We start from the raw sequence: 27,609 nt of genomic DNA, 5'->3' as shown, positions 1-27,609 counted from the left end.
GCTTAAGTGATTCTCTTGCCTCAGCCTCCAAGTAGCTGGGACTACAGACGCCTACCTCAACACCCAACTATTTTTTGTTGTAGTTGTCATTGTTGTTTAGCTGGCCCAGGCCGGGTTTGAACCCACCAGCCTCCATGTATGTGGCTGGTGCTGTAACCACTGTGCCACAGGCGCCTAGCCAAAATTTTTCTTCCAAGATAAAAATATGAGAAGGGAAGAGGGGAAGACCCCCAGGGTAATTAATATTGAGTAGCCAGCTACATGGAATAGGGACTGATGGGGGAAATCCCAGGGTGTGGACTATTTATATCTCTGAGGGCAGAAATTTGTTTAGTCATTGGAGGCAACTCAAACTTGGGAATCAACACAACAGTTTTTAGATTCATATTTTATTTACAAGTAAATGAAGACTGTCCCCTGTAAACTCTAAAGGAGAACAATATAAAGAACAGTAGTTGCTGGCTCCACAGTGACGTGTGAAAGGAGTCCATGCCACTGCTTCTTTAAACAATGATTTTGTTATTTAAAAAAACAAAAACCCCACATGATTTCTTTTTTTTTTTTTTTTGTAGAGACAGAGTCTCACTTTATGGCCCTCTGTAGAGTGCCGTGGCCTCACACAGCTCACAGCAACCTCCAACTCCTGGGCTTAAGCGATTCTCCTGCCTCAGCCTCCCGAGCAGCTGGGACTACAGGCGCCCGCCACAACGCCCGGCTATTTTTTGGTTGCAGTTTGGTCAGGGCTGGGTTTGAACCCGCCACCCTCGGTATATGGGGCCGGCGCCTTACTGACTGAGCCACAGGCGCCGCCCATCCCCACATGATTTCTTCATGTTACATATGTGAAAGAATTAAAAATAAAAATGGGGTGGCACCTGTGGCTCAAGGAGTAGGGCGATGGCCCCATATGCCGCGAGTGGCGGGTTCAAACCTGGCCCTGGCCAAAAACTGCAAAAAAAAAAAGACTTTTCAAAATTCTACAGTCTCTGGACCAATGTGTGAGGTGACCAGGATGTGATTTCATTCAGGAACAGCCCCTGCTCATTAAGGGCAACAGCCTCTGAGCACAGGACTTAATACTCATCAAGAGTATCTGCTCGAGGAATGGAAAGGCCTCGATCCTTCAGAGCCTGAACTTTCAGCTTCTCTGCTTCCAACTTGGTTTGCTGTTCCACCCTTTGCTCTTCTAGGATTTCTTCAATAGACACTTGCTGGAGGGGTGTGTCACTCTCCTTCTCCAAGTCCTGCAAAAGAAGCAGGTTTAAAAAACTGGACCTGAAGATCAAGAATAGAAAATGTGGCTCCGCGCCTGTAGCTCAGTGTTTAGGGTGACAGACACATACACCAGAGCTGGTAGGTTTGAACCCAACCTGGGCCTGCCAGACAAGGACAACTACAACCAAAAAACAGCCGGGCATTGGGGTAGATGCCTGTAGTCCCAGCTACTTGGGAGGCTGAGGCAAGAGAATCATTTAAGCCCATGAGTTTGAGGTTGCTGTGAGCTGTGACACCATAGCACTCTACTGAGGGTGACACAGTGAGACCCTGGTCTCAAAAAAACCACCCCAGAAAACATTACTTATCTATAAGCAAATGGATTTCTCTATCAGGCTTGGATTATTTTTCATAACTGTGATAGTGCTGAAATATCCTTCTTCTGTGGACACATAAGTTTTTCTTCCTTTTTTTTTTTTTTGAGACACAGCCTCAAGCTGTTGCCCTGGGTTGAGTGCCTTGGCATCACAGCTCACACCAACCTCAAACTCCTGGGTTCAAGCGATTCTCCTGCCTCGACCTCCCAAGTAGCTGGGACTACAGGGGCCCGCCACAACGCCCAGCTGTTTTATAGTTGCAGCCACCATTGTTGTTTGGCGGGCCCGGGCTGGATTTGAACCTGCCAGCTCAGGTTTATGTGGCTAGCGCCTTAGCCTCTTGAGCCACAGGTGCTGAGCCGGACACGTAAGTTTTTCAAAGAAATGGTTAGAACACTACTACAGAATTATCTCCTTACATTTCCTCAAATCCTATTATTAGTTATGATTAACTTTGTATTAATCAATGATTAACTTTTCTTTAAAAAAATTACTAACGTTGCTTATAGACACCTATCTTCCCCAACTATAGAGAATCCAAGAGAGAAGTTATTAAAGCAAAATGTCTTTAGATAAATTTTTTAAAAAATGTTTTAGAGACAGGGTCTTGCTATTTTGCTCAGGCCTGGCCTCAAACTCCTGGGTTTAAGGGATCCTCCTGCCTCAGCCTCCTGAGTAGCTAGGACTATAGGTGTATAGCACTACACCTGGCTTAGAAGTTTCAACATTAAAACACAAGGCTCTTGGGTGGCACCTGTTGCTCAAGGACTAGGGTGCCGGCCCTATATGCCAGAGGTGGTGGGTTCAAACCAAGCCCCGGCCAAAAAAAAAACTGCAAAAAAAGAAAAAAGAAAAAAACACAAGGCTCTTTTCCCCTCTATAGCAACAAGCTTTCTAGAGAAAACTTCAGCAGACTAGCTAGGTTACTAAATTAGTTTGGTCCCTATATATTAATTAAAAATTTTTGGCTTAAATTAAAAAATTACTTCTTTTTCCTTATTTCAAAAATACATGGTTATTGTAGTAAAGTTAAACAAATAGGAAAAATTACCCATAACTCCAGTATGGAGGATTAACATTTTGGTGACTATCTCTATAGTTTTTCTAGGTTATAATGACTAAAAATACCATAACACAATTTTTTTTTTTCTGAGACAGTTTCACTTTGTTGCTCTTGGTAGAGTGCTATGGTGTCATAGCTCACAGCAACCTCAAACTCTTGGGCTCCAGTGATTCTCCTGCCTCATTCTCCCAAGAGCTGGCACCTACCACAACATTCAGCTAGTTTTAGAGACTGGGTCTCGCTCTTGCTCAGGGTGGTCTTGAACCGTGAGCTCAGGCAATCCACTTGCTTTGGCTTCCCAGAGTGCTAGGATTATAGGAGTGAGCCACTGTGCCCGGCCCATAATGCAAATATTGATGCTAATTTTTTTTTCACTTAATATGGTATAATATGCTTAATATTTTTATTTTTGAACACTTAATAAACATTTGATTATCAATTTCATTTTTTTTTTTTTTTTTGAGACAGTCTCACTATGTTGCCCTCAGTTAAGAGTGTCATGGCGTCACAGTTCATAGCAACCTTAAAATCTTGGGCTTAAGCAATTCTCTTGCCTCAGCTTCCTGAGTAGCTGGGACCACAGGTGTCCAACACAACACTCGGCTATTTTTTGGCTGTAGTTGTCATTGTTGTTTAGCAGGCCTGGGCTGGGCTCCAACCCACCAGCCTCGGTGTATGTGGCCAGTGCTCTACTCACTGAGCTATGGGCGCTGAGCCTCGATTATCAACTTCATAATGCAGAAGAACCTTGCTGAAAAAGTATCTCACTATCCACAGATTCAGTTTATTCTCCTTGAAATAAAGGTACAGGAATTACTCTGTGTTTTTATACCATGAAGAGCCTATACAAAGTACCCCTCTTTCTGTTCATCCCCTATGACTTTCAGTTATAAAGTCTGGGAAGGTGCTGACACATATACAGATGTTCTAGCATGGATATTAATTGTCACATACTGCCAGTGTCAGAACCCATAAGCAGTGTCATTAACCAATAGGAGGACTTTCACCAGAGAGCTGAGAATGAAAGCCATAGGTCAAAGGTTAATAGCATCTGGGGCGGCGCCTGTGGCTCAAAGGAGTAGGGCACGGGCCCCATATACTGGAGGTAGCGGGTTGAAACCCGCCCCGGCCAAAAACTGGGGGGAAAAAAAAAAAAAAAAGTTAATAGCATCTACAAGATATGCAGTGTCACTTAACACCTGCCCTCACAACCCACAGGGAGCAGCTGGAGAGAAGATAGTATTCTTGGCTTAGGATACTGCCTCTTGGGTTCTCAACACGTAATTCACTGAGCTATTCATGTGGTTATGATGCTGCTGATTCCAAATAACCAGTCTTATTAGTTAAGGCCGTGTGCATCATCATCCTTGAGGCAGATCCAAGAATTTCTTACGCAATGTAATGTTTATGGTGGGGGGTCTGAGTTTCCTTGGGGTTGGCACATTGATTCATAGAACCATGTTAGCATTCCTGACCTATGTTTCTGCAGTGGTACTACCGTAAAACTTCTGCAGGATTCAAACCATAACATTAGTAAAAAAAACAGTACTTCTTCTCACAAAACGGACCACAGGAAACAGTTTTCAAGGACAAATGTTCACTTTTTTGTTTTTTGAGACAGAGTTTCACTTTGTTGTCCTTGGTAGATTGCCATGGCGTCATAGCTCACAGCAACCTCCAACTATTGGGCTCAAGTGATTCTCTTGCCTCAGCCTCCCAAGTAGCTGGGACTACAGGCGCCTGCCACAACACCTGGCTATTTTTTTTTTGTTGTTGTTGTTGTTGTTTTTTGAGACAGAGTTTCACTTTGTTGTCCTTGATATGTTGCCTAGAAAGAAAAAAGGGTAATAGAAATAATTTCCTTTAAAAATGTGGTCATCATTAGCTGGGTGCAATGGTTCATATCTATAATCCTAACACTCTTAGAGACCAAGGTGGGAGGACTGCTTAAGCTCAGGAGTTTGAGGTAAGCCTTAGCAAGAGCAAGACCCTGTCTCTACTAAAAACAGAAAAATTAGCTGGACGCCTGTAGTCCCAGTTACTCGGAAGGCTGAAGCAAGAGGAGCTCTTGAGCCCAGAGTCTGAGGTTGCTGTGAGCTATGACGCCGCAGCACTCTACCAAGGGTGACAGGGTCAACACGTCGTACTGTACATGCAATGTGTCCTTCCCTCGAATACTGTTAATTGACCTATGTCATGAAAACCCACTTGTAACTTGTTTAATTGTGAAATATTCCAACATGTACAAATTATATTTTTTTCAACATATAGGTTTTTCAATTTTCTGCTACAAACACATTTATGTCAGATAGTATTTTTAATGACATCAGGTTAAAATCAAAGGTTATTTTGCTGCCAGTGGAACCAAAATCTTTAAAATGCCAAAAGGCACTGAAACAAAGTTAAATATTTGCTGTAGCTTCCCATTTACAAGTGCAGCTTTCCTAAGCTAATTTGGTGGTTGCCTGTGAAAAGCTGGGTGAAATGAGGAAAATATTGTTTTTCCCTCTTCAAAATACAAAAACAGAAACCTAACTAGCATGAATATCAAGATCCATAGCAGCTTAATAGTTTTCACTTACTATTTCTCCTAGTAGGACCACATTTTCTCCTCTGACCACAAAAATTCCTCGAGGAATATCACCGTATTTTTTGCCCACATGAATACGCTCCACAGTCTGATGTAGCACTAAGTTAGCTATAAGTGTATAGGGAAGAAACAAAGATATTTAGTTCAGATTACTGGGTAAGGTCTATAACTCAGTTAACCACTTATTTTGAGTAGAAAAGATTTAGCAAAACATGATTTCTAAACTTTCTAATTCTGGGAAAAGATAAAATTTCAAATAATTTTCTCTTATTTAGGAAGGTAAGGAAGACATACCACTGAGGAGACTTTTAAACAACTAAGCTGAGAAAATATTTGGGATTATGTTACGCTAATACATAAATAATGGTAGGAATAAGTTAAGAAAGTAAATTTCTTTTTTTATTTTTATTTTTTTAAGAAAGTAAATTTCTTTATCAATTAATTGCTAACATCAACATGGCCACAAGAAAATATAAATCAATAGGAAACTCAGAAAATTTGAGCCTAAACAACTGCATGTATTAAAATTTTGGGTTTTAGAAGGAGTTTTAACTTTGTTTCAGTACTTAGGATTCATTTAACCCAATACAGGTATTCATGGATTAGGAAATAGCAAAAATCTGTTTTCCACCTGGTCAGATAACCATACATGACAGTGTGTGTAAAATCAATATTCACTACTTTCCTCTTGAAGTAGTCTGATTAATTAGACTTAAGATTTAGAATTCCAATTGGTTAAGAAAAATCATTTTTCTTCTCCAACTAGTATTAGTTGTCCTATTTCGGAAGTAAAACAGAAATCTATGTTCATATCTTCTATTATTCTTGTATTTTAGTCATGTTTTTTTCTCATGCCCAAATCCAGTTACTTAGCAGATATCCCACAAACGTTGATAGGAACTTAGAAGTTCCTTTGAAACAGAAGGTAATATAATGGGAGGCTGAGGTGGCAGCATTGCTAGAGGTCAGGAGTCCAAGATCAGCCTGAGCAAGACCAAGACTCCATCTCTACTAAAAACAGAAAAACTTAGCTGGGTGTAGAGGTATGCGCCTGGATGCTGAGGCAGCAGGATTGTTTGAGGTCAGGAGTTTGAGGGTGCAATGAGCTATGACAACACCACTGCCTAGGCAACAGAGCAAAACTCTGTCTCAAGAGAACCAAAAAACCAAAGAAACAAAAAAGAAAGTAACAGTTCTCTTACTTTGGAAAAATGCAGAATGCAAAAGAAAAAAAAAAAAAAGAATTCTGAGTCTGATATATCCCTATATGTAAAATACTTAGCTTAATTTTGGGGTCCTTATAAAGCTTCAGGAAACACATTGTCCCTCATTTTCATTGGATAGAGAGGGATTACCTTCAGCACAGGAATGTTTTGAAAAGTAGTCACAACCAAGCCAATGTGCAAATGAGCAGCCTTTTCAGTTTATTTGTATCGTTTGGCTCCCTCTAATGGGAGAAATACAAAGCTTTTGAATGACCTGAATCATAATGCAGAAAACAATGAGGTACTCCCTCAAAACAGTTCCACTATGCCAAAATGTGAAAAAAATCGCAGATAAATTTCAACATGAAATAAAACAAAATATGCATTGGGCAGCTCTTATTATCCAGAGTATAAGAGAATACAAGATTAGGAGAAGTCTATAATTAATACATACCAAATTGATCAATGCTTCTTAAAAACCCTATAAGTGTTCTTCCATCTCGAAGCAGAACCAAGTGTTTTTCTGAGAAGAGGAAAAAAAGAGCCTTAAAATTAGAAAGGTCAGCTTAAGTGAGTTTTCAGGATAATAATAAAGTTAATAGCGGTTGAGGCTGTACTACTTCCCCTGTCAAGGTATTTAAGGTGGAGCTCATTGGAAAAATGGTGGGACGACCACAACAGCCTGGAATTTAGACTAGAAATCCGAGTTTTCTAGGTAAAAAAAATTAGAGTAGTGTAACAGAGTGGGAAAAGGACAGGGCATGCAGAAATAGACTGACTAGGTGTATATCCTGATGTCTGAGAAGTAAATTCCCTCCCCTCAGTGTCACGTCAGTTTCTACAACTGTAAATTGAGAAATTTAGTCTGGATGATCTGTGTATCCTTAATTCTATAATTATTTTCCTCTTAACTTAAAAAAAGAGAGCTTGTATTTCACATTATTTATAACCAGGAAAGTTTTAAATAACAATGCCTCAGATATTTAATATAAGGATGCTGATAAGCTAGAGCACAGAGATTCAATAAACATTTATCGAGAGCTATGTGCTGTTCTGAGTCTAGATATTTAGCAGATAGTCACCAACCTAATGGATTTATATTCATGATGGTGGAGACAAATAACAAAGAAAATTACCTATGGTGATTAGTATAATGGAGCAATAAGTTAGTAGGAAGAAGGGAGAGGTGAAATGATTACAGAAGAGAGGGTGGCAAGGGGAACTCTGCAGAGGAATGTGAGCTGATACCCTCAAATGAGAATAAGCCAGTTATTAGCAAAGCCAGCAAAATTACACTCATTTCTTTAATGGCATGCATAAAGTACTTTCTAGAATGCATAACAGAGGAACAAGACTAACTCTGACTTGAAGGAATTTATAGTCTTCCTTGAGTTATAATTAAGTACCGCAGAAGGCAAATTTTAATTATATAAGACTACAGAGAAACTGTATCTACCTGGAGGAGGTATCTGAGTTGGACCTTGAAAGGTAGAAAATTTTGGCTATGGGAATAAGGATAGGGAAGGGAAAGGGGGAGAGAAATCTGTAAATTGGACAGCAGGAAAAAAGAACTACCCTGTTTTCCCGAAAATAAGACATCCTCCGAAAATAAGACCTACTTACAGGGAAAGATAAGACGACCTCTGAAAATAAGACCTAGCGCATCTTTGGGAACACACCTTAAAATAAGACACTGTCTTATTTTCAGGGAAACAGGGTACGCATCTGTATGTTTGGCAAAAAGTTGAGGATGTGAAGGGAAAGAATAGGAGATAAAAGCCTAGTGTGGTGGCTCACCTGTAATCTCAGTGCTTTGGGAGGCTGTGATGAGAGGAACACTTGAGCTCAGGAGTTCAAGACCACCCTGAGCAAAAGCAAGACTGTCTCTACCGAAAACAGGAAAGGTTAGCTGGGGGTTGTGGCGCATCTGTAGTCCCAGCTACTGGGGAGGCTGTGGCAAAAGGATCTCTTGAGCCTAAGAGACTGCTGTGAGCTATGAAGCCATGGCATTCTACCCCAGGATGACAGAGTAAGACCCTGTCTCAAAAAAAAAAAAAAAAAAAGAGAGAGATAAAGTTAGAAAAGTATTGGGGGCAGGCTGAATTTGCATAGCACTTCACAAGGAACAAGAAAATGTTAAAGATTGGGGCCAGGCATGGTTGTTCACACCTATAATCCTAGCAGCCTGAGACTCTCTCTAAAAATAGCTGGGCCTTGTGGTGGGCGCCTATAGTCCCAGCTACTTGAGAGGCTGAGCCAAGAGAATTGCTTCTGTCCAAGAGTTTGAGGTTGCTGTGAGCTATGGATGCCAGAGCACTCCATCGAGGGCAACAAAGTGAGACTCTGTCTCAAAAAAAAAATAATTGATCTCACAGAAAAAAGCAGTTATGAGACTATTCCCAGAGTCTCTTTGAGACATGAAGAAACCCGAACCACAGTTGAGGTATGAAGGGAGAAGATGAGACCTAAGACTCCGAGGTTGTTAGTGATGCAGTTTGTCAACTGAGTTTATAGACATAGTTATGTGTGAGAACACAGGGTGTTAAAGAAGTGAGTTACAGAAGATGCAGCTTTGAGTCCTCATCCCAACGAAAAGTTGGGAATAAAAGGAAAAAGCTCAAGGTAGAGGTTATCAGCTCTTCGTGAGTCATTTTGTGATTCTGAAGGGCTATTAGGCCACCTACATAAAAGTGTCAGCAGGCAGTTAGAATTACAACTGTAATGCCAAAGAGGTCAGGACTAGAGAAGGCAATTTTGGATAAATCTGTAAAAAGGTGACAGAATTAGTAAAGTCCAGGAGATCTAAAGATTTAAAGTAGCAAGCCAAACATGCAACCTAAGAGACCAACTCTGGGGGAACGATAAAAAACAAAAGTGCCAGAGTGGTAAGAAAATCAGCAAATACAAGTGTTAGAAAAATCAAGAGACTAGAATTAACAATCTAGTTGTGTCAGTATCACAATGCTGCAGAGGGAAGAGAACTCAGAAAAACACATTAGACTGATAACTTTTCAGAATATAGCTTCAGATGTGTGTTGATAACAAAAATTAGATTGCAAAGTAATAGAAGTGTTCTGCTGAAGGTGTCAGGAAGCAGAGTCAAAACGAAGGTTTTGAGGTAATGATACAGAAAAAGGGATGGGAGTGTGATGAAGAGAATTGAGAAAAAAATTTGAGATGGGCAGACAATAACATATATCAAACAACAGACTTAAGAGGAATGAAAAAGAGAAGATATAAAAACAAAAAGATAATGGAAAAAGGTTCTAGAAGCAGTGGAAGCAGAGTGTAATAATAGACACAAACAGAAAGGGAGGACTACTTACTCAAATGAGAGGACGAGTGAAAATACGGACTTAGAGGAAAGCATATGTTAGGGTGGAGGAGTGAAGGGTGCATACCAAATGGTTTCAACTTTTCTATAAAGGAGAGGATCTGGAATCTACAAAAAGGTAGGGGTTATAGGCTTGAGAACAAAAATAATACTTAGTAAAATGATAGAATGAAAACAATTCAGAAATAACTATAAGGAGAGGTGAGGGCACAAAAGAGCACCATTAAACAAATAAAATAGAACATTTTATTATATATCACCAATAAGTTTGTACAGGATGTTAATATATTACATCAAATTACATGTCCCTTCTCTAGCAAAATAATTTGGGTTAAAAAATTATCTCAGACATCCATAAAATAAGATTTTACTCATAGATTCACTCTCTAATTTCCATACTCACATTTTAACTATGAAGATTGTTGTAACTTGTTTCAAACTGTATGTAAACCATTTTCCAGCAATTACAAGTTAACGTGGCAAATCACACGATTAAAACGATAAAAAATGTTGCTTTAGGAAGAAGGTACAGATGAGAATTTAGAAAAACGAAAAGACAGGGCAATTGTAAGTGCTCCCTCTTGCTTTTGCACAGGACTGAGCTCTTCTTCAGGACAATAACTATAACAAGGGAGGTTTTCTTAGTAAAGCAAGATAAAACTGTCTAACAGAAACAAAAGTTTTTAATTGACTTCGCCCTTCCAAAAAGTCAATACCATGTCTGGCAATGGTCTCTACTACCGTAACCTGAAAGTGCTAATGAGTCTTCACAGATTACTGCCAATTGAATCCAACTACTGCTGTCTTAATATTTTCGTTTTTTTTTTTTTGAGACAGTTTCACTTTGTCGCCCTTGGTAGAGTGCCGTTGCGTGAAAGCTCGTAGCAACCTCAAACCCCTGGGCTCAAGCGATTCTCTCGCCTCTGCGCCCACCTGTTTTTAGAGACGGGGTCTCGCTCTGGCTCAGGTGGTCTCGGACCCGCGAGCTCAGGAGATCCACCTGCCTCGGCCTTCCAAGTGGTAGGATTACAGGCGTGAGCCACTGCGCCAGGCCAGTATTTTTGCTTTTTAATGAGTCTTTTGTCTAACTGGTTCTTCGCAATACTGCAGGTGGGAGACAATCCCCTGGGCCACTTTTGCGTTCGGGTCTCCACTGCTGCGACCTACGTGAAGAGCGAAGGCCAAGCTTGTGGCTCGCTGGCCCGGGGCGTCCCGGAGGCTGTGAGGGGCCGAACAGAGAGCAGGCTGGTGGGTGGGCAAGTGGGGTGTCCCGTGCGGTGGAGGATGTCAACGCAGAACACCCGAACTGACCTCAAAACACAGCCACCCCGCCCGGGACTCATGCTATAGGCTCCTTCTGCAGAGGCGCCCGCCCAGGAGGAAGGGTCTCACTTCGGGCTTCACCGGGAGATGAACTACTCACTGTCGATGTCCTCGATGAGGCTGGCGGTGCCGGGCATATAGTTCATTTTGAAATAAGGCTGCGGTGAGCCAACGCGTCCCAAATTTCCTTCCTCTTATTCCAGTCGCCGCGCTGATAGGACCGGGACAGGAATCCCGACCTGGACCAGCACTTCTGCCCCGGCTTTCAACTGCCAGGGCCCAGCGGAAACTCCTCCATATCATCCCCACCCACTTCCGGGATCGCGTGCAGGTCCTCAGGAAGGGGCGGGACGTCGTGCGGTCCCGGGACATACTTCGCCCGTCCGTGATAAGTGAGGAAGAGGAGTCGAGATTAAATACATGGCAGGGAAATGTATCCTTTTTTTTAGGGAGCACCAGGTCTCCCCTCGCTACCCCGCAGCATCACGGACCTTGGTCCCTCAACTTTCCGGGCTCCGCAGCAGAAGGGGCGGGACCGGGTCTGGGATTGGTTGTGCTTGTCAGACCTCCTTCACTGCGCTCCAGTCTCAGCCGCCCGCAGGCGCCTGCGCAATGGGCCGGCCGTGGGGGGCGGGAAGCGCTGGGGGGCAGCGGAGCCCATGTCGGCCCTGAGGCGCTCGGGCTACGGCCCCAGTGATGGTTCGTCCTATGGCCGCTACTACGGGCCTGGGGGTGGAGATGTGCCTGTGCACCCACCTCCGCCCATATATTCTCTTCGTCCCGAACCTCCCCAGCCTCCCATTTCCTGGCGGGTGCGCGGGGGCGGCCCGGTTGAGACCACCTGGCCGGGAGAAGGCGAGGGAAGCGACGGCTACTATCCCTCTGCAGGCGCCTGGCCGGAGCCGGGTCGAGCTGGAGGAAACCACCAGGTAAGCTCTGCACCATTTGTCCCAGGGGCGACCTGTAGCGGAGTCTTTGGGGGAGGTAAGGAGCACTGAGGTTGATAGACCTCTGGGTGCGTAATGGATCGGGTTTTCGATTTGTTTTCCTGGTGGGGGGGTGTTGGAGGGTCTGGGACTGGAATCAGAGGTGGGAAGATACGCTTGTGCTCTCTTTGCGCCTCCTTTTCTGCTTCGACCACAACAAACGTGACTATTGCCATTAAAAAGGAAAAAAAAAAGGATTCTGCGCTGATTTACTGAGCTTAGTAGCAGGCGGCAAGATCGTTGTCCAGGGAGCGATGTTGGGCTGAGGTGACACGGCTCCTCGGCTCTTCCAGCTCTAACAATTTATCCTGCGTGATTCGGCGGGCCGGCTGTCCCCGAGAAGGGAAGCGCTGCAGCCCCCGGCGTCGCTCGGCAACCCCTTCCGCGGGGGAGGGATCCGGGCATCGAACCTTTCGCCCCTAATGCTTTTCCTGGGATTGAATCGTCAATAAATAGTGTTGTAAAGTGCCTTTACAAGGATTGATTTATTTAATCTTCACCGCGACTGCAAGGTAGATATCATTACAACATCCTTATTTCGGAAAAAGGAACCAGAGGCTTCGAGAGGTTAACTCACTTGCTTAATATACTCGGACCTGTAATATTTTATTCCTGCCAGACGTAGTTCTGTTTTGTTAATACAATATTCTTTTTTTTTTTTTTTTTTTGTCTTCCTCGGTAGTGTCTGGCGTCACAGCTCACAGCAACCTCAAACTCTTGGGCTTAAGTGATTCTCTTGCCTCAGCCTCCCAAGTAGCTGGGACTACAGGTGCCCACCACAAAGCTCGGCTGTTTCTAGAGACGGGGTCTCGCTCTTGCTCAGACTGGTTTCGAAGTCCTGAGTTCAAGCAATCCTCCTGCCTCTGCCTCCCAGATTGCTGGGATTACAGGGGTGAGCCATCAGCCTCAGCCTAATGCAATATTCTTTACACGATGGGGTACACTTCTCTTTTTATTCAGGAATTATAACAAACATTTCTTGAAAATGTAGTAGTCAAATTCTTGTACATTCTGGTGGGAATGCAAAATGGCACAATGCTTTGGAAAATAGTTTGCTGGTACCTCAAAATGTTCACCGTAGTGTTTTTTTTTTTTTTTTTTGTAGAGACAGAGTCTCACTTTATGGCCCTCGGTAGAGTGCCGTGGCCTCACACAGCTCCCAGCAACCTCCAACTCCTGGGCTTAAGCGATTCTCTTGCCTCAGCCTCCCAAGTAGCTGGGACTACAGGCGCCCGCCACAACGCCCGGCTGTTTTTTGGTTGCAGTTTGGCAGGGGCCGGGCTTGAACCTGTCACCCTCGGTATATGGGGCGGCGCCCTACCAACTGAGCCACAGGCGCCCCCTACCATAGTGTTAAGTATGACCCAGCAAGTCCACTCCTAGATGTATACCCAAAAGAACTGAAAACATGTCCACATAAAACTTGTACAAACGTGTTCATAGCACCATTATTCATAATAACGAGAAAATAGAAATAACTCAAATGGCTATCAACTGATGAGTGGATACACAAAATATGATATAATCATACAATGGAATGGCCATAGAAAGGAAAGAAGGATACACGCTACAATACGAATGACCTTGGAAAACATCATGATGTGTGAGCAAAGCTAATCACAAAGACTGCATATTGTGCTCTTCTGTTTATATGGAATGCCCAGAATAGGCAAATCCACAGAGAAAAATTAGTGGTTGCCAGAGGTTGGAGACTGGAGGTGTAGGGGAATTTCTTTTTTTGATGATGAAATGTTCTAAAGTTAGTAGTGATGGTTGCACAATTCTGAATATACTAAAAACTACTGGTGGCCAGGTGCAGTGGCTCACTCCTGTAATCCTAGCACTCTGGGAGGCCAAGGTGGATGGATGGATTGCTTGAGCTCAGGAGTTCCAGACCAGCCAGAGCAAGAGCAAGACCTTGTCTCTACTAAAGATAGAAAAACTAGCTGGGTAGTTTCTGGGGAGGCTGAGGGCAAGAAGATCTCTTGAGCCCAAGAGAGTGAGGTTGCTGTGAGCTAGGTTGAGGCCAGGGCACTCTGTCTTGTATAACAGAGACTCTGTTTCCGTAAACAAACAAAAACCCACTATTGAACTATACACTTTAAAAGGAAGGGATTATGGTATCCTAATTATATCACAGTTAAAAAGTTGTAGGAGAAAAAGCATGTATAATGAGAGGTTAATTATAAACCAAGATCCGTATTTTCACTGCCTAAATCTAGAATAAATAGGCCATGGAACTTTAATCCCATGGTAGAGTGATAAAATGCTTGGCCAAATTAGACCAAAGATCAGTTGAAGGGAAAGAAGAGAAGACCTCTAAACAGATGACTTAATTTTTATGGTACTTGCCACTGCATTATCAGGAGAACAGTTTGTTTTCTGGGGTAGGGTAAGGAAGGGTTTGGATAGAATAGAGAAGTTAATATTTTAGCATTGTGTAGGGAATCAGTTGTCAGGTATGGTTAGAATAGGAGTATGTGCAGAGGGTGGGTGATAATACTGAATTAATATAAAGCTGAAAATGTGTAATGAACATTTGTAAACCATTTTAAGAGTTTTTACTTTATTTTTCAGATTGATGATTCTGAAATTTTGAAAGTTTGGGATGGTAATTTCTTTTTTTTTTGAGACAGAGTCTCAAGCTGTTGCCCTGGGTAGAGTGCCATGACATCACAGCTCACATCAACCTCCAGCTCTTGGGCTTAAGCAGTTCTCTTGCTTCAGCCTCCAAGTAGCTGGGACTACAGGAGCCCACCACAATGCCTGGCTATTTTTTTTTTTTTTTTTGGTTGTAGTTGTCATTGTTTGGCAGACCTGGGTTGGATTCGAACCTGCCAACTCCGGTGTATGTGGCTGGAGCCCTAGCCTCTGAGCTACAGGTGCAGAGCCTGGGATAGTAATTTCTTATGCAGCAATAGAAAGCCAATACAAAAGCTGCTGGGCACAGTGGCTTATGCCAGTAATCCAAGCACTTTGGGAGGCCAAGGCAGGAGGATCACGTGAGATCAGGAGTTCAAGACAAACCAGCGGCATAATGGGACCCTGTCTATACAAAAAATAAAAGAAAAATTAGCCAGGCTTGGTGGTGCATGCCGGTACATTACCTATTCAAGGAGGCTGAGGTGGGAGGATCTCTTGAACCTAAGAGTTTGAGGTTGTAGTAAACTGATCATTCACTGCACTCCAGTTTGGGTGACAGAGAGAGAACCTATGTCTAAAATTAAAGAGAAAAAAAAAACTGTTGGATTTGGCAAGATATCATTGATTTTAGTAGTGAGAGTTTAAAATATTATTAAAAAGTGATCCCATCTCAGGCTGGGCAAGGGAATTGAAGAGAAACTTCTCTGAAGAAGACAGGCGCATGGCCTACAGACATGTGAAAAAATGCTCATCATCCTTTATCATCAGAGAAATGCAAATCAAAACTACTTTGAGATACCATCTAACTCCAGTAAGATTAGCCCATATCACAAAATCCAAAGACCACAGATGTTGGCGTGGATGTGGAGAAAAGGGAACACTTCTACACTGCTGGTGGGAATGCAAATTAATAATTCCTTTTGGAAAGATGTTTGGAGAACACTTAGATATCTAAAAATAGACCTGCCATTCAATCCTATAATTCCTCTACTAGGTATATACCCAAAAGACCAAAAATCACATTATAGCAAAGATATTTGTACCAGAATGTTTATTGCAGCCCAATTCATAATTGCTAAGTCGTGGAAAAAGCCCAAGTGCCCATCAATCCACGAATGGATTTTTAAATTGTGGTATATGTACACCATGGAATATTATGCAGCCTTAAAGAAAGATGGAGACTTTACCTCTTTCATGTTTGCATGGATGGAGCTGGAACATATTCTTCTTAGTAAAGTATCTCAAGAATGGAAGAAAAAGTATCCAGTGTACTCAGCCCTACTATGAAACTAATTTATGGCTTTCACATGAAAGCTATAACCCAGTTATAACCTAAGAATATGGGGAAGGGGGAGAGGGTGGGGAGGGAGGGAAGATAGGCGGAGGGAGGGTGATTGGTGGGATTATACCTACGGTGCATCTTACAAGGGTACACGTGAAACTTAGTAAATGTAGAATATAAATGTCTTAACACAATAAAAAAATGCCAGGAAGGCTATGTTAACCAGGGTGATGAAAATATGTCAAATGGTATATAAAACCAGTGTATGGTGCGCCATGATTGCATTAATGTATACAGCTATGATTTAATAATAATAAAATATTCAAGCAGCGGTTCTCAGTCTGTGAGTCAAGACCCCTTTGGGGGTCGAGTGACCCCTTCCCTTTTCACAGGGGTCATCTAAGACCATTGGAAAACATATTTCCTATGGTCTTAGGAACCGAGACACTGCTCCTCATGTGTGGGGGTCACCACAACATGAGGAACTGTATTAAAGGGTGGCGGCATTAGGAAGGTTGACAACCACTGTATTAAAGTAATGAAAAGGAGATTTAGATGAGAAGATAACTAGCCAAAACTGTGCTTCCAGAATTTATTTATGAGAAAGTCATCACTATCTGAGAACCAGGGTTTAGGAAAAATTTTTAGCTTTAGGTGGCTTGAGTGTGTTTGTAAGCAAAGAAGAGTAAGCTGGTACCGTAGATTCAGAAAAAAAAAAAGGCAAACAAAAGGATGTATTATGGCTTGTGGGGAAAGGGTTTAAGAACTGCAGAAAAAAAGTGTTGAGAAACCCCTTCTGAGCTAGAAGAGGGGAAAGTATAAGTTCAGAGCTGGAGGGAAGACACATAGGTGGAGTTTACTATTTATTCTCCTTTCTTGGTGGAATTAAGAGGTTAGGTCGTCTAAGAGTAAGGGAAATGAGATGGAATGCACTGGGAAATTTATATGATATTGTTTGAACCAGGTCCTAAGGGTAAGGGGGAAACCTTAGAAAGAAACCCAGATGAGATTGAAATTTAAAATACTACCAGCACATTGTTCCCATGATTGCATTAATGTACACAGCTATGATTTAATACAAAAAATACTAAGAATACTAAGATGGTCAACACAGGAGCATAAAGTGATTTATTAGTGATTTTTATAATATATAGCAATTTTGTAATATACTTTTGTAATAATTTTTATGAAAAATATAAGCAAATTTGTAAATGGAACTTATGTAGTACCAGCACTACTCAGATTCCTCTGCCATTAGAACAGCAACCTCCAGCTCTTGGACTTAGGCAATTCTCTTGCCTCAGCCTGAGTAGCAGGGACTACAGGTGCCAAACTCAAGGCCCGGTTATTTTTTTTGTTGTTGTTGCAATTTGGCCGGGGCTGGGTTTGAACCCGCCACCCTTGGTATATGAGGCTGGTGCCCTACTCACTGGGCCACAGGCACCGCCCCATATATTCATTTCTGACATCACTATTTTGTTGTATGATATCACAAAAATGAAAGAAATTGACTTCAGTCTTTTGAGATTTAGGTATATCTCAAAAGAGAAGATAGTAAATAGATTATTTATTTTGCATGGTTTTAATAAAATTTCCTTTGCCACAAAAAACTTCAATTCACATTATTACTGCTTGTGAAAACCTTTTATTACCTTTGTCTTAATTTGTATTTTACTCAACAAAGTTTGGAAAGGGGGAGACACATGATAAAATTGGCAAGTTTGATTTATAGAATAGAGTTCAGCTTCAACCAATTTCCTGGGAAGCCAAATGCTGTTTCATAAAATTAGTGTCATTTCTGGAGGGCCATAAACCAGACTTTCATTGTTACTGGAGGATACTTTTAGATTTGTTCTATTTTGTCTAAAAGGAGAAAGAAAAGAAGCAAAGACATTACTCATCTTTTAAAAATTAAGATTTTTTAAAAAATTTATTAATAGTTTATTTATCACTCATATTCATAGCTCAGGAACATGGGTCAGCGACAAATGTCTATGTAAATCAGCCCAAAGAAATTCTTTATATTCCAAAATCACTTTACGCTCTGAAAGACACCAGCCTTCCTCATCTCCTCAAAATCTTTCATTGAATCATAATTTCTGTAGAAATCTGCATATGCCTTCTTTCTTTGTTCAGCCACAGCATACTTATAGAAAGCTGCAACCCCCAGGGATACAACAAATGCTCTAACAATATGAATCTGTAGGTGCCTGGCCAAGAGGCCACACATCTGAGGTTTGGCCAAAGCACTGGAAGCCATGGTAGTCACTGCCCTTGATGGGTATGCCAGCCTCAACGCATCCTTCTCGGCTGAGGTACACACGACCTGCCTAAAAATTAAGATTTAATAAAGTTAATTTTTACTGCTTAAAAGAGAACTTTTTTCATTTTTAAAAATTACAGTATAATTTACACATAGTAAATTTCACCTTTTTAAGCGTATAGTTCTGTGAGTTTTGACAAATGTGTACAATTATGTAACCACCACCAAAACCAAAGTATAGATAGTGCTTCATCTTTTCAAAAAGAATTCTAGGGTGGTGCCTGTGGCTCAGTGAGTAGGGCGCTGACCCCATATACCAAGGGTGGCAGGTTCAAACCCAGCCCCCGCCAAACTGCAACAGCAACAACAAAAAAATAGCCAGGCCTTGTGGCGGGCGCCTATAGTCTCAGCTACTCAAGAGGCTGAGGCAAGAGAATCTCCTAAGCCCAAGAGCTGGAGGTTACGCCATGGCACCCTACCGAGGGCAACAAAGTGAGACTCCATCTCCAAAAAAAAAAAATTCCAAGGGCTGGGTGTGGTGGCTCATGCCTGTAATCCCATCACTCTCAGAGGCTGTGGTGAGTGGATTCCCTGAGCTCATGAGTTTGAGACCAGCCTGAGCAAAAGCAAGACCCTGTCTCTAAAAATAGCTGGGCATCGTGGCAGGTGCCTGTAGTCTCAGCTACTCAGGAGGCTGAGTTAAGGGAATTGCTTGAACCCAAGAGTTTGAGTTAATGATGCCATGGCAGTCTTCTGTCTCAAAAACAAAAAAAAAGCTAAGATGAGAATTTAAGAAGATTTTCTTTTCATCCATCTCTAAACCTAGTTAAATTAAGGAATTATGTTTCTCTCTCTCTTTTTTTTTTTTGAGATTAAGTCTCACTATGTTGACTTGGGTAGAGTGCTATGGCATCACAGCTCACAGCAACCTCAACAAGGACTACAGGCGCCCACCACAACGCCCAACTATTTTTTTGTTACAGTTGTCGTCGTCGTTTTAGCTGGCCTCGGCCAGGTTCCAACCCTCCAGACTGGATGTATGTGGCTGGTGCCTTAACCACTGTGCTATGGGCACCGAGCTGGTGCAACTGCTTTTAAAGCAATTTGTCAGGACCTTATACTATTAGACGTAGAATGACCATGTGACCCAGCAGTTCCATGCCTGAGTATACACAGAAAACTGATGCATATGTCTGCATAAATATCTGTGGTTAAACAAACTAATATTTGCATGGAATGGGATTATTATTTGGCCACAAAACGAAATGAAGTTCTGATACATGCTGCAATGTAGTTGAACCTTGAAAACATTACACTAAATGAAAGAAGCCAGTCACAAGGTAACAACAGAATATATGATTGCATTATATGAAATATCCGCAATAGGCAAATCTATATAGAGAGAAAGACTAGGAATGATGGGATGGGGAAATCAGTGTGGCATAACTAAAAAGTATAGCACTTCTTTTGAGGTTTTGAATGTTATAAAATTATGGAGTGAATAGATTCCACTGAGGAGGTACACTCAAGATAATGTGTTCTAAAAGACATTTGAAAGAATTCTTTTTTTTTCCTATGGTTATGTTACCAACTTGATATTTAGTTACTGCACTGATTTTTTCTGTAGTGAAAAAAACAATTCCAGGATTTCAGTGGTTTATAACAATAAACATTTCTTTTCTTTTTTTTTATTTTTTGTAGAGACAGAGTCTCACTTTACTGCCCTCGGTAGAGTGCTGTGGTGTCACACGGCTCACAGCAACCTCCAGCTCTTGGGCTTATGTGATTCTCTTGCCTCAGCCTCCCGAGCAGCTGGGACTACAGGCACCTGCCACAACGTCCAGCTATTTTTTTGTTGTTGCAGTTTGGCCGGGGCTGGGTTTGAACCCACCACCCTCGGCATATGGGGCTGGCACCCTACTCACTGAGCCACAGGCGCCGCCAACAATAAACATTTCTTGCTCATGCTCTGTGAGTACACTGCAGGCTCCAGTGTAAGTTTGGGCTCCCCATGTGTCTTCTCATGCTAGGATTTAAGCTGAAATCACAGCACCTGTATGAGATAGGCTAGTCTCATGGTGAAGGGTAGGAGCACAACAAGGTTGCTAGAATTTGTAGCGTTCTTAATTTCATTGTTCCCACTGTGAAAATACTAATTCCCAACCATGTCAACATAATTATTCATTTGCAACTACAATACCCATATAACAGAATCAAAATAACAATACCGACAATGTTGATAATTATCATTATGATTACTGAAACAAATTCCAAGTTTTTTGCAGGTTTTTTTTGTTTGTTTTTGATTCACAGGGAGGATGGCACCAGAGATGTAAGTCAGATTACTGTGCTTTAAATTCATTTGAATTGGTTTCTATTTGTGAGGTTGTGCTACCAAGTTTTGAGTGTTTTTTTTTTTGGGGGGGGTACAGAGTCTCACTCTCACCCTGTATAGAGTGCCATTGCGTCATCATAGCTCACAGCAGCCTCAGACTCCTGGGCTCAAGAGATCCTCTTGCCTCAGTTTCTTTTCTATTTTTAGTATTGATGGGGTCTTGCTCTTGCTTAGGCTGGTCTTGAACCCCTGAGCGCATGTAAATCTGCCCACCCAGAGCATGCTAGGATTACAGGTGTGAGCCATTGTGCTCAGCTTGCTTTTTTTTTTTTTTTAAAGAAGGGACTTTAAAAGATTTTATTATCTTATAATTAAGTAAAATATTTACGACTGTCCTAAAGTCAAAGGTACCAAATGATATATTTAAGGGCAGTCTACTTTCAATTTTATTTTATTTTATTTTTTGGCAGTTTTTGGCTGGGGCTGGGTTTGAACCTGCCACCTCTGGCATATGAGGCCGGGGCCCTACTCCTTTGAGCCACAGGCACCGCCCATGGGCAGTCTACTTTCAATTTGTGCCCCACATTTTTTTAAAAAACCTTTTTATCACAGGAACTTTAAAACATATAAAAATAGACTAGTTAAAAAAAGAAAACCAAGTTATACATCACTCAGCTTCACCAGTTATCAAGTTATTGTTATTCTTGTTTTATTTATTATATTTTTAGAGACAGAGGTCTCACCCTGCTGCCCAGGCTGGAATCATAAGCTCTCTGCAGCCTCACACTCCTGGGCTCAAGTGATCCTTTTGCATCAGCCTCCTGAGTACTTGGAACTACAGGTGTGCACTACCACACCCAGCTCTGTTATTGTCTATTTATTGTTATTGCTTATTGTTTATTTATACACTCAATCATTTGTCACAGTGGTACTTATTGTAGTTTTAATTATTTAGGATAGTCTTGAGGGCAGATTTATATTCTAATGGCGATGATGTATGTTAATAGAAGAAATACATAGCCAGGTTGTGGTGGGTGCCTATAGTCCTAGCTCCTCGGGAGGCTGAGTAAAGAGAATCGCCTGAGCCCAGGAGCTGGGAGGTTGCTGTGAGCTGTGTGACGCCACAGCACTCTACCGAAGGCGATAAAGTGAGACTCCATCTCTACAAAAAAAAAAAAAAATAGAAGAAATACATGATAAGTGAAAGAGTAGAGGTAACTAAAAACGTTCTTGGGAAGGTGAGCGATTATGTGTCCAGAGCTAACTGGAGGGATTGGCCTTTAATAGGCTCAGGGACACTTCATTCGTGCTTTCTGAAAAGACAGTAAGAGATGTGGGTAAATCAGTAAATTTAGTGTATAGGAAGACAACTTCCGTCTGACTGCTTCAGACAGAAATAGGAGATCAAGTTGTCAGTTGAAAAGTGAGGAGTGTCTTAGTAAAGTATCTCAAGAATGGAAGAAAAAGTATCCAGTGTACTCAGCCCTACTATGAAACTAATTTATGGCTTTCACATGAAAGCTATAACCCAGTTATGACCTAAGAATAGGAGGGAGGTGAGGGAGGGGGGAGGTGGGCGGAGGAAGGGTGCTTGGTGGGATTACACCTGCAGTGCATCTTACAAGGGTACATGTGAAACTTAGTAAATGTGGAATGTAAATGTCTTAACACAATAACTAAGAAAATGCCAGGAAGGCTGTGTTAACAAGTGTGATGAAAATGTGTCAAACAGTCTATAAATCCAGTGTATGGTGCCCCATGATCGCATTAATGTATACAGCTATGATTTAATAATAAAAAAAAGAGAAAAATGAGGGCGGCACCTGTGGCTCAAAGGAGTAGGGTGCCGGCCCCATATGCCGGAGGTTGTGGGTTCAAACCCAGCCCCGGCCAAAAACTGCAAAAAAAAAAAAAAAAAGAAAAGAAAAGGAAAGTGAGGAGTGGGCTAAGAGAATCTTAGAGATTTGAGGGGACAAGAGGAGTGAAATAGTCGTTCTAGAGAGTGAGAAGATGACCATCCTGGGGAAGCAAGTATAGGACAATTGTTAGGCAGTGCAGAGTGCTTACTTGTTGTTATGAATTTAAAGAGAATTTGTTGTGTTTTCTCTACCAGTATTTATAGGTGGAGTTAGTGGATAATTGGGTTTAAACTAGGTTAGATTTTTGTAGGGTAAGTATATCTGAGGGAAAAAGTACAGAGGAAGCTGAGTAAGGAAGGATGTGAGGAAAGTGTGGTGTGGAGGATGCAGAGTGGGAAAGGCAGTAAAAATGTGAGGACTGCAGAGATCGTCAGGGAAGGACAGAAACCAGGGTAGTTCTGGGGGTGTAGGTTTCGGTTCAGCTCTGCTGGAGTCTCACTTTAGGGGTGAGATTTTGGCCATTTGATTTCTCTCTACCAAGAATTTGAATCTTGGCTTGGCACCCATAGCACAGTGGTTACGGTGCCAGATACATACCTGGCGGGTTCAAACCCCGCTCGCCCAGGCCAGCTAAAAAACAATGACAACTGCAACAAAAAAATAGCTGGGCATTGTGGCGGGCACCTGTCCTCCCAGCTACTTGGGAGGCTGAGGCAAGAGAATCGGTTAAGCCTAAGAGTTGGAAGTTGCTGTGAGCTGTGATGTTACAGCACTCTACCAAAAGCAACATAGTGAGACTCTGTCTCAAAAAAAAAAAAGAATTTGAATCTTGCGCGGTGCCTATGGCTCAAAGGGTGCCGGCCCCATGTGCCAGAGGTGGCAGGTTCAAACCCAGCCCCGGCCAAAAACTGCAGGAAAAAAAAAAAAAAAAGAATTTAGATCTTGATCAGAGATGAAAAAAGTTGAGCCCCCCCCACACACACACACACTTTATCCAGCAGAGCTGAACTGAAACCTACATCTCCAGAACTACCCTGGTTTCTGTCCTTCCCTGATGATCTCTGCAGTCCTCACATTTTTACTGCCTTTCCCACTCTGCATCCTCCACACCACACTTTCCTCACATCCTTCCTTACTCAGCTCCTCCCGTACTCTTTCCCTCAGATATACTTACCCTGCAAAAATCTAACCTAGTTTAAACCCAGGCGAGAAAGGGAGGACATTAATTAGGGGAATTACCTGATTGAGAAATTTAGTAGTTAGGATTTGAAGTTTGTAACATTAAAAAAAAAAAATCTATTCTGCTGTTCTCTAGTTTCTTCATTGTGTAAAGGAGATGATACTTGTGTAGCTTGAGAACAAAGTAGCATGAATCTGGTTAGTAGTGTAGTTAAGCTAAGGTAGTGATTATTAATCTCTCAGTAATTATAGCTGCCAGTGAATTTCTTTCTCTTTTTCTTTCTTGAGATAATATCTCACTCTGTTGCCTGAGGCTGGAGTGCAGAGGCCTGAGCATAGCTCACTGTAACACTCAAACCCTTGGATTCAAATGATCCTTTTTCGTTAGCCTCCCAAGTAGCACAGGATTGTGCCCACCATGTCCAACTAATAATTAAAATTTCTTTTTGTAGTGATGGAGTCTCACTGTGTTCCTCAGGCTGCTCTCAAACTCTGAGGCTCAAGTGATTTTCCTGCCTTGGTCTCCTAGGGTCCTAGGATTATAGGCATGGGCCACTCACAGCTGGTTGAGTGAATTTCTTTATGAAACAGTATTTGAAGTTTTGGATAAAAATTCAAAGATCTGTTTAAGCATAACACTATATTTAATCTATACAGTTCAAAGCAGAATAACTCATAGGATACAAATACTGTATATGTATTAAACCAGACAGTGCTCCAAAAAGTTTTGAGTTAATCTATTTATGAGAGTCTATTGGCTTATTGAAAATTATTGCAGTAGTTCTTGAATTGGAGAGAAAGGCTGGAGAGGTTATTGTCACAGCTAGATTTTCTCTGTGTAGTGGTAATTGTTTTATATCAGTTTCTGACACTGAGATGATAGGCTGCCAGTAGAAAGCGTAGGCGTAGTAGAGGGTAGAGGAGTATCAAAAAACTAGAGTGTGGCAAAGCTACGAAGTTTCATATTGGCCGAGGTGGGTGGATTGCCTAAATTTTGGATAAAAATTCGAAGATCCTATTCAAGTATAACACTATATTTATACAGTTCAAAGCAGAATAACTCATACACTGCAAATACTATATATGTATTAACCCATACAGTGCTCCAAAAAGTTTTTAGTTCGAGATTAACCTGAGCAAAGTGAGACCCTGTCTTTAAAAGTAGCCAGGCATGGTGGCAGGCACCCATAGTCCCAGCTACTTGGGAGGCTGAGGCAAGAGAATCAGTTGAGCCCATGACTTTGAGGCTGCTGTCAGCTATGACACCATGGCACTCTACTGAGAGTGACAAAGTAAGACTATCTCAAAAAAGTTTAATATTGAAGATGGGTTTGAAGTAAACTTTAGTATTAATATCTTCACATTTAAAAATTATTAGGTAAATACTCTTAAGAGTGGCAAAGAACTTTTTTTTTTTTTTTTTTGAGACAGAGCCTCAAGCTGTCGCCCTGGGTACAGTGCCGTGGCCTCACGGCTCACAGGAACCTCCAACTCCTGGGCTCAAGCGATTCTCCTGCCTCCACCTCCCAAGTAGCTGGGACTACAGGTGCCCGCCACAACGCCCGGCTATTTTTTTGGTTGTAGTTGTCATTGTTTGGCAGGCCTGGGCTGGATTCGAACCTGACAGCTCAGGTATATGTGGTTGGCGCCTTAGCCGCTTGAGCCACAGGCAACCAAGCTAGCAATTTGCTCAAATTAGTATTGATGAATGTGATTGGGTGCAGATAAAGTTATGTAGTATATCTGGTTTTGCTAATTATCCTGAATTTAGAAGAATTCCTTTATCATTTGTATGGTAGCATTGGCATAAGAATAGGCTTTTACTGGATAGTCCATAATACTTTGTTTTAGAGTGTTTGATTTATCATGTAATATATCTGCATCAATTTAATGAGTGGTTTTATAGTGGGATTCTATTGCTTTTTTGTTGATGCTCATAGACTGTCTCTGTCAGTCTATCTCAAAATGATGTGAGAACGTTACTAAAAATGAATCTGTTTTTCTTTTTTCCTTAGGAACAGCCACCATATCCTAGCTACAATTCTAACTATTGGAATTCTGCACGACCTAGGGCTCCTTACCCAAGTACATATCCTGTAAGACCAGAATTGCAAGGCCAGGTATGCTTTAAAATTGACAAAGACTTTATAAATTTTTTTCCTAATGAATTTATTTATTTTCAGAACCTGTGTTAATTTCTTATTAGTGATATGGGTTTTTCTTTTTAAATTAATGGCCTCTATCAGTCTCTATGTGAAATCTTAGTGAAAACACTAAGATATGTTTTCAGCTTAGAGATGTGATAATATCTAGGTAAATATTACCTGTAGCTTGATGCATAGTGGATTATTTTTTAGGACCTCTAAACAACAAACATAAAATGTTCCTTTTTTTGTTTTTATTTTTTTGGAGACCAAGTCTCACTCTGTTGCCTCAGGCTAGAGGGCCAGGGTATTAGCCTGCCTCACAGCAATCTCAAACTCCTGGGTTCAAATGCTCCTCCTGACTCAGCCTCCCAAGTAGGGGACTACAGCTGCAAGCTGCAATGCCTGTATATTTTCTTTCTATTTTTATTTTTTTGAGTCTCACTTTGTTGCCGTTGATAGAGTGCTCTGGTGTCATAGTTCACAGCAACCTCAGACTCTTGGGCTCAAGCAATTCTCTTGCCTCAACCTCCCCAGGGGTTGGGACTATAGGCTATTTTTAGAGATAGGGTCTCTGTCTAGCTCAGGCTGGTCTTGAACTCGTGAGCTCAGGCAATCCACCTGCCTTGGCCTCCCAGAGTGCTGGGATTACAGGTGGTGAGCCACTGCTCCCAGCCCCTTTTTTTTCTGTTTTTAGTAGAAATGGGATCTTGCTCTTGAACTCCTGAACTCAAGCATTTCTTCCACCTCAGCCTCCCAGAGTACTAGGATTATAGGCATGACACACCTCGCTCGGCCACTGTTCTTGTTTTTTTTTTAATTTGACCTTTTTTTTGGGAGGCAAAGTCTCATTCTGTCACTCTGGGTAGAGTGCCGTGGCATTATAGCTCACAGCAACCTAAAACTATGGGGCTCAAGTGATCCTCTTAGCCTTCTGAGTGGCTGGGACTACAGGTGCCTGCCACTATATGCAGCTAGTTTTTTATTTTCAATAGAGATGGGATCTCATTCTTGCTCAGGTTAGTCTTGAACTTGTGAGCTCAAGCAATTCATCACTTCAGCCTCACATAGTGCTAGGATTACAGATAGGAGCCACCAGTGCCTGGCCTTAAAATTTGTTTTCTTATGACAAATATGTAACTTTAGCTATTTCACGTATACAAAAAAAAATACAGAAAATATGTACATTCTTAATGTAGCAGCCCAGTTTTGTCAATTTTTATTAGCCACATTTGTTTCAGGGTTTTTTAATTTTAATTTTTAATTTTTAATTTTTTTTAGAGACAGAGTCTTACTTTGTCACCCTCGGTAGAGTGCTATGGCATCACAGCTCACAGCAACCTCCAGCTCTTGGGCTTAGGTGATTCTCTTGCCTCAGCCTCCCGAGTAGCTGAGACTACAGGTGCCCACCACAACGCCTGGCTATTTTTTGCTGCAGTTTGGCTGGGGCCGGGTTTGAACCTGCCACCCTTCGTATATGGGCTGGCGCCCTACTCACTGAGCCACAGGCGCCACCCAGGTTTTTTTGTTTGTTTGTTTGTTTTGAGACAGAATCTCATTCTGTCACCCTGAGTAGGGTGCTGTGGCAGCATTGTAGCTCACAGCAACCTCCAATTCTTGGCCTCAAGTGGATCCTCTTGTTTCAAACTCCTGAGTAGCTGGGACTATAGGTACCTGCTATAATGCCTGGCTGGTTTTTCTATTTTTAATAGAGACAGGGTCTTGCTCTTGTTCAGGCTGGTCTGAGCATGTGAGCTCAAGCAGTCTACCTGCCTCAGCCTCCCAAAGTGCTAGGATTACAGGCGTGAAAA

General features: G+C 41.9%; 3 protein-coding genes across 5 annotated transcripts in view; 1 reads left to right on the top strand and 2 right to left on the bottom strand.

Annotated features, from left to right (window-relative positions):
* Positions 1–373: 373 nt before the first annotated feature.
* On the bottom strand, positions 374–11,479 carry LSM1 (LSM1 homolog, mRNA degradation associated). Of its 3 annotated transcripts, XM_053578524.1 has the most exons (4): positions 11,208–11,346; positions 6,905–6,973; positions 5,238–5,353; positions 374–1,244 (listed from the first exon to the last, which is right to left on the bottom strand). In XM_053578524.1, the coding sequence occupies exons 1-4, from the start codon at positions 11,251–11,253 to the stop codon at positions 1,074–1,076; spliced, it is 402 nt and encodes a 133-aa protein (XP_053434499.1). In that variant the 5' UTR covers positions 11,254–11,346; the 3' UTR covers positions 374–1,073. The 3 variants fall into 3 exon arrangements, with proteins under 3 accessions (XP_053434499.1, XP_053434498.1, XP_053434500.1); XM_053578523.1 differs by lacking the exons at positions 374–1,244; positions 5,238–5,353; positions 6,905–6,973 and adding an exon at positions 10,718–11,003 and having other exon boundaries at positions 11,208–11,479; XM_053578525.1 differs by lacking the exons at positions 374–1,244; positions 5,238–5,353; positions 6,905–6,973 and adding an exon at positions 10,718–10,947 and having other exon boundaries at positions 11,208–11,479.
* Positions 11,471–27,609, top strand: part of BAG4 (BAG cochaperone 4) — a 30,128-nt gene continuing 13,989 nt past the window's right edge. Inside the window, exons 1-3 of the mRNA XM_053578519.1 lie at positions 11,471–11,540; positions 11,693–12,036; positions 25,670–25,774. Coding sequence (XP_053434494.1) covers positions 11,528–11,540; positions 11,693–12,036; positions 25,670–25,774 — 462 coding nt within the window. The 5' untranslated portion in view covers positions 11,471–11,527. The remainder of the gene's footprint in view (positions 11,541–11,692; positions 12,037–25,669; positions 25,775–27,609) is intronic.
* Positions 18,008–18,492, bottom strand: LOC128576395 (cytochrome c oxidase subunit 6C-like). Its single transcript, XM_053578526.1, has one exon. It carries the CDS (start codon positions 18,276–18,278, stop codon positions 18,051–18,053), a length of 228 nt encoding a protein of 75 aa, XP_053434501.1. The 5' UTR covers positions 18,279–18,492; the 3' UTR covers positions 18,008–18,050.

The sequence above is a fragment of the Nycticebus coucang genome, chromosome 24 (assembly GCF_027406575.1).
Source record: "Nycticebus coucang isolate mNycCou1 chromosome 24, mNycCou1.pri, whole genome shotgun sequence".
NCBI lineage: Eukaryota > Metazoa > Chordata > Mammalia > Primates > Lorisidae > Nycticebus > Nycticebus coucang.
This window is presented reverse-complemented; position numbering and strand designations above follow the sequence as displayed.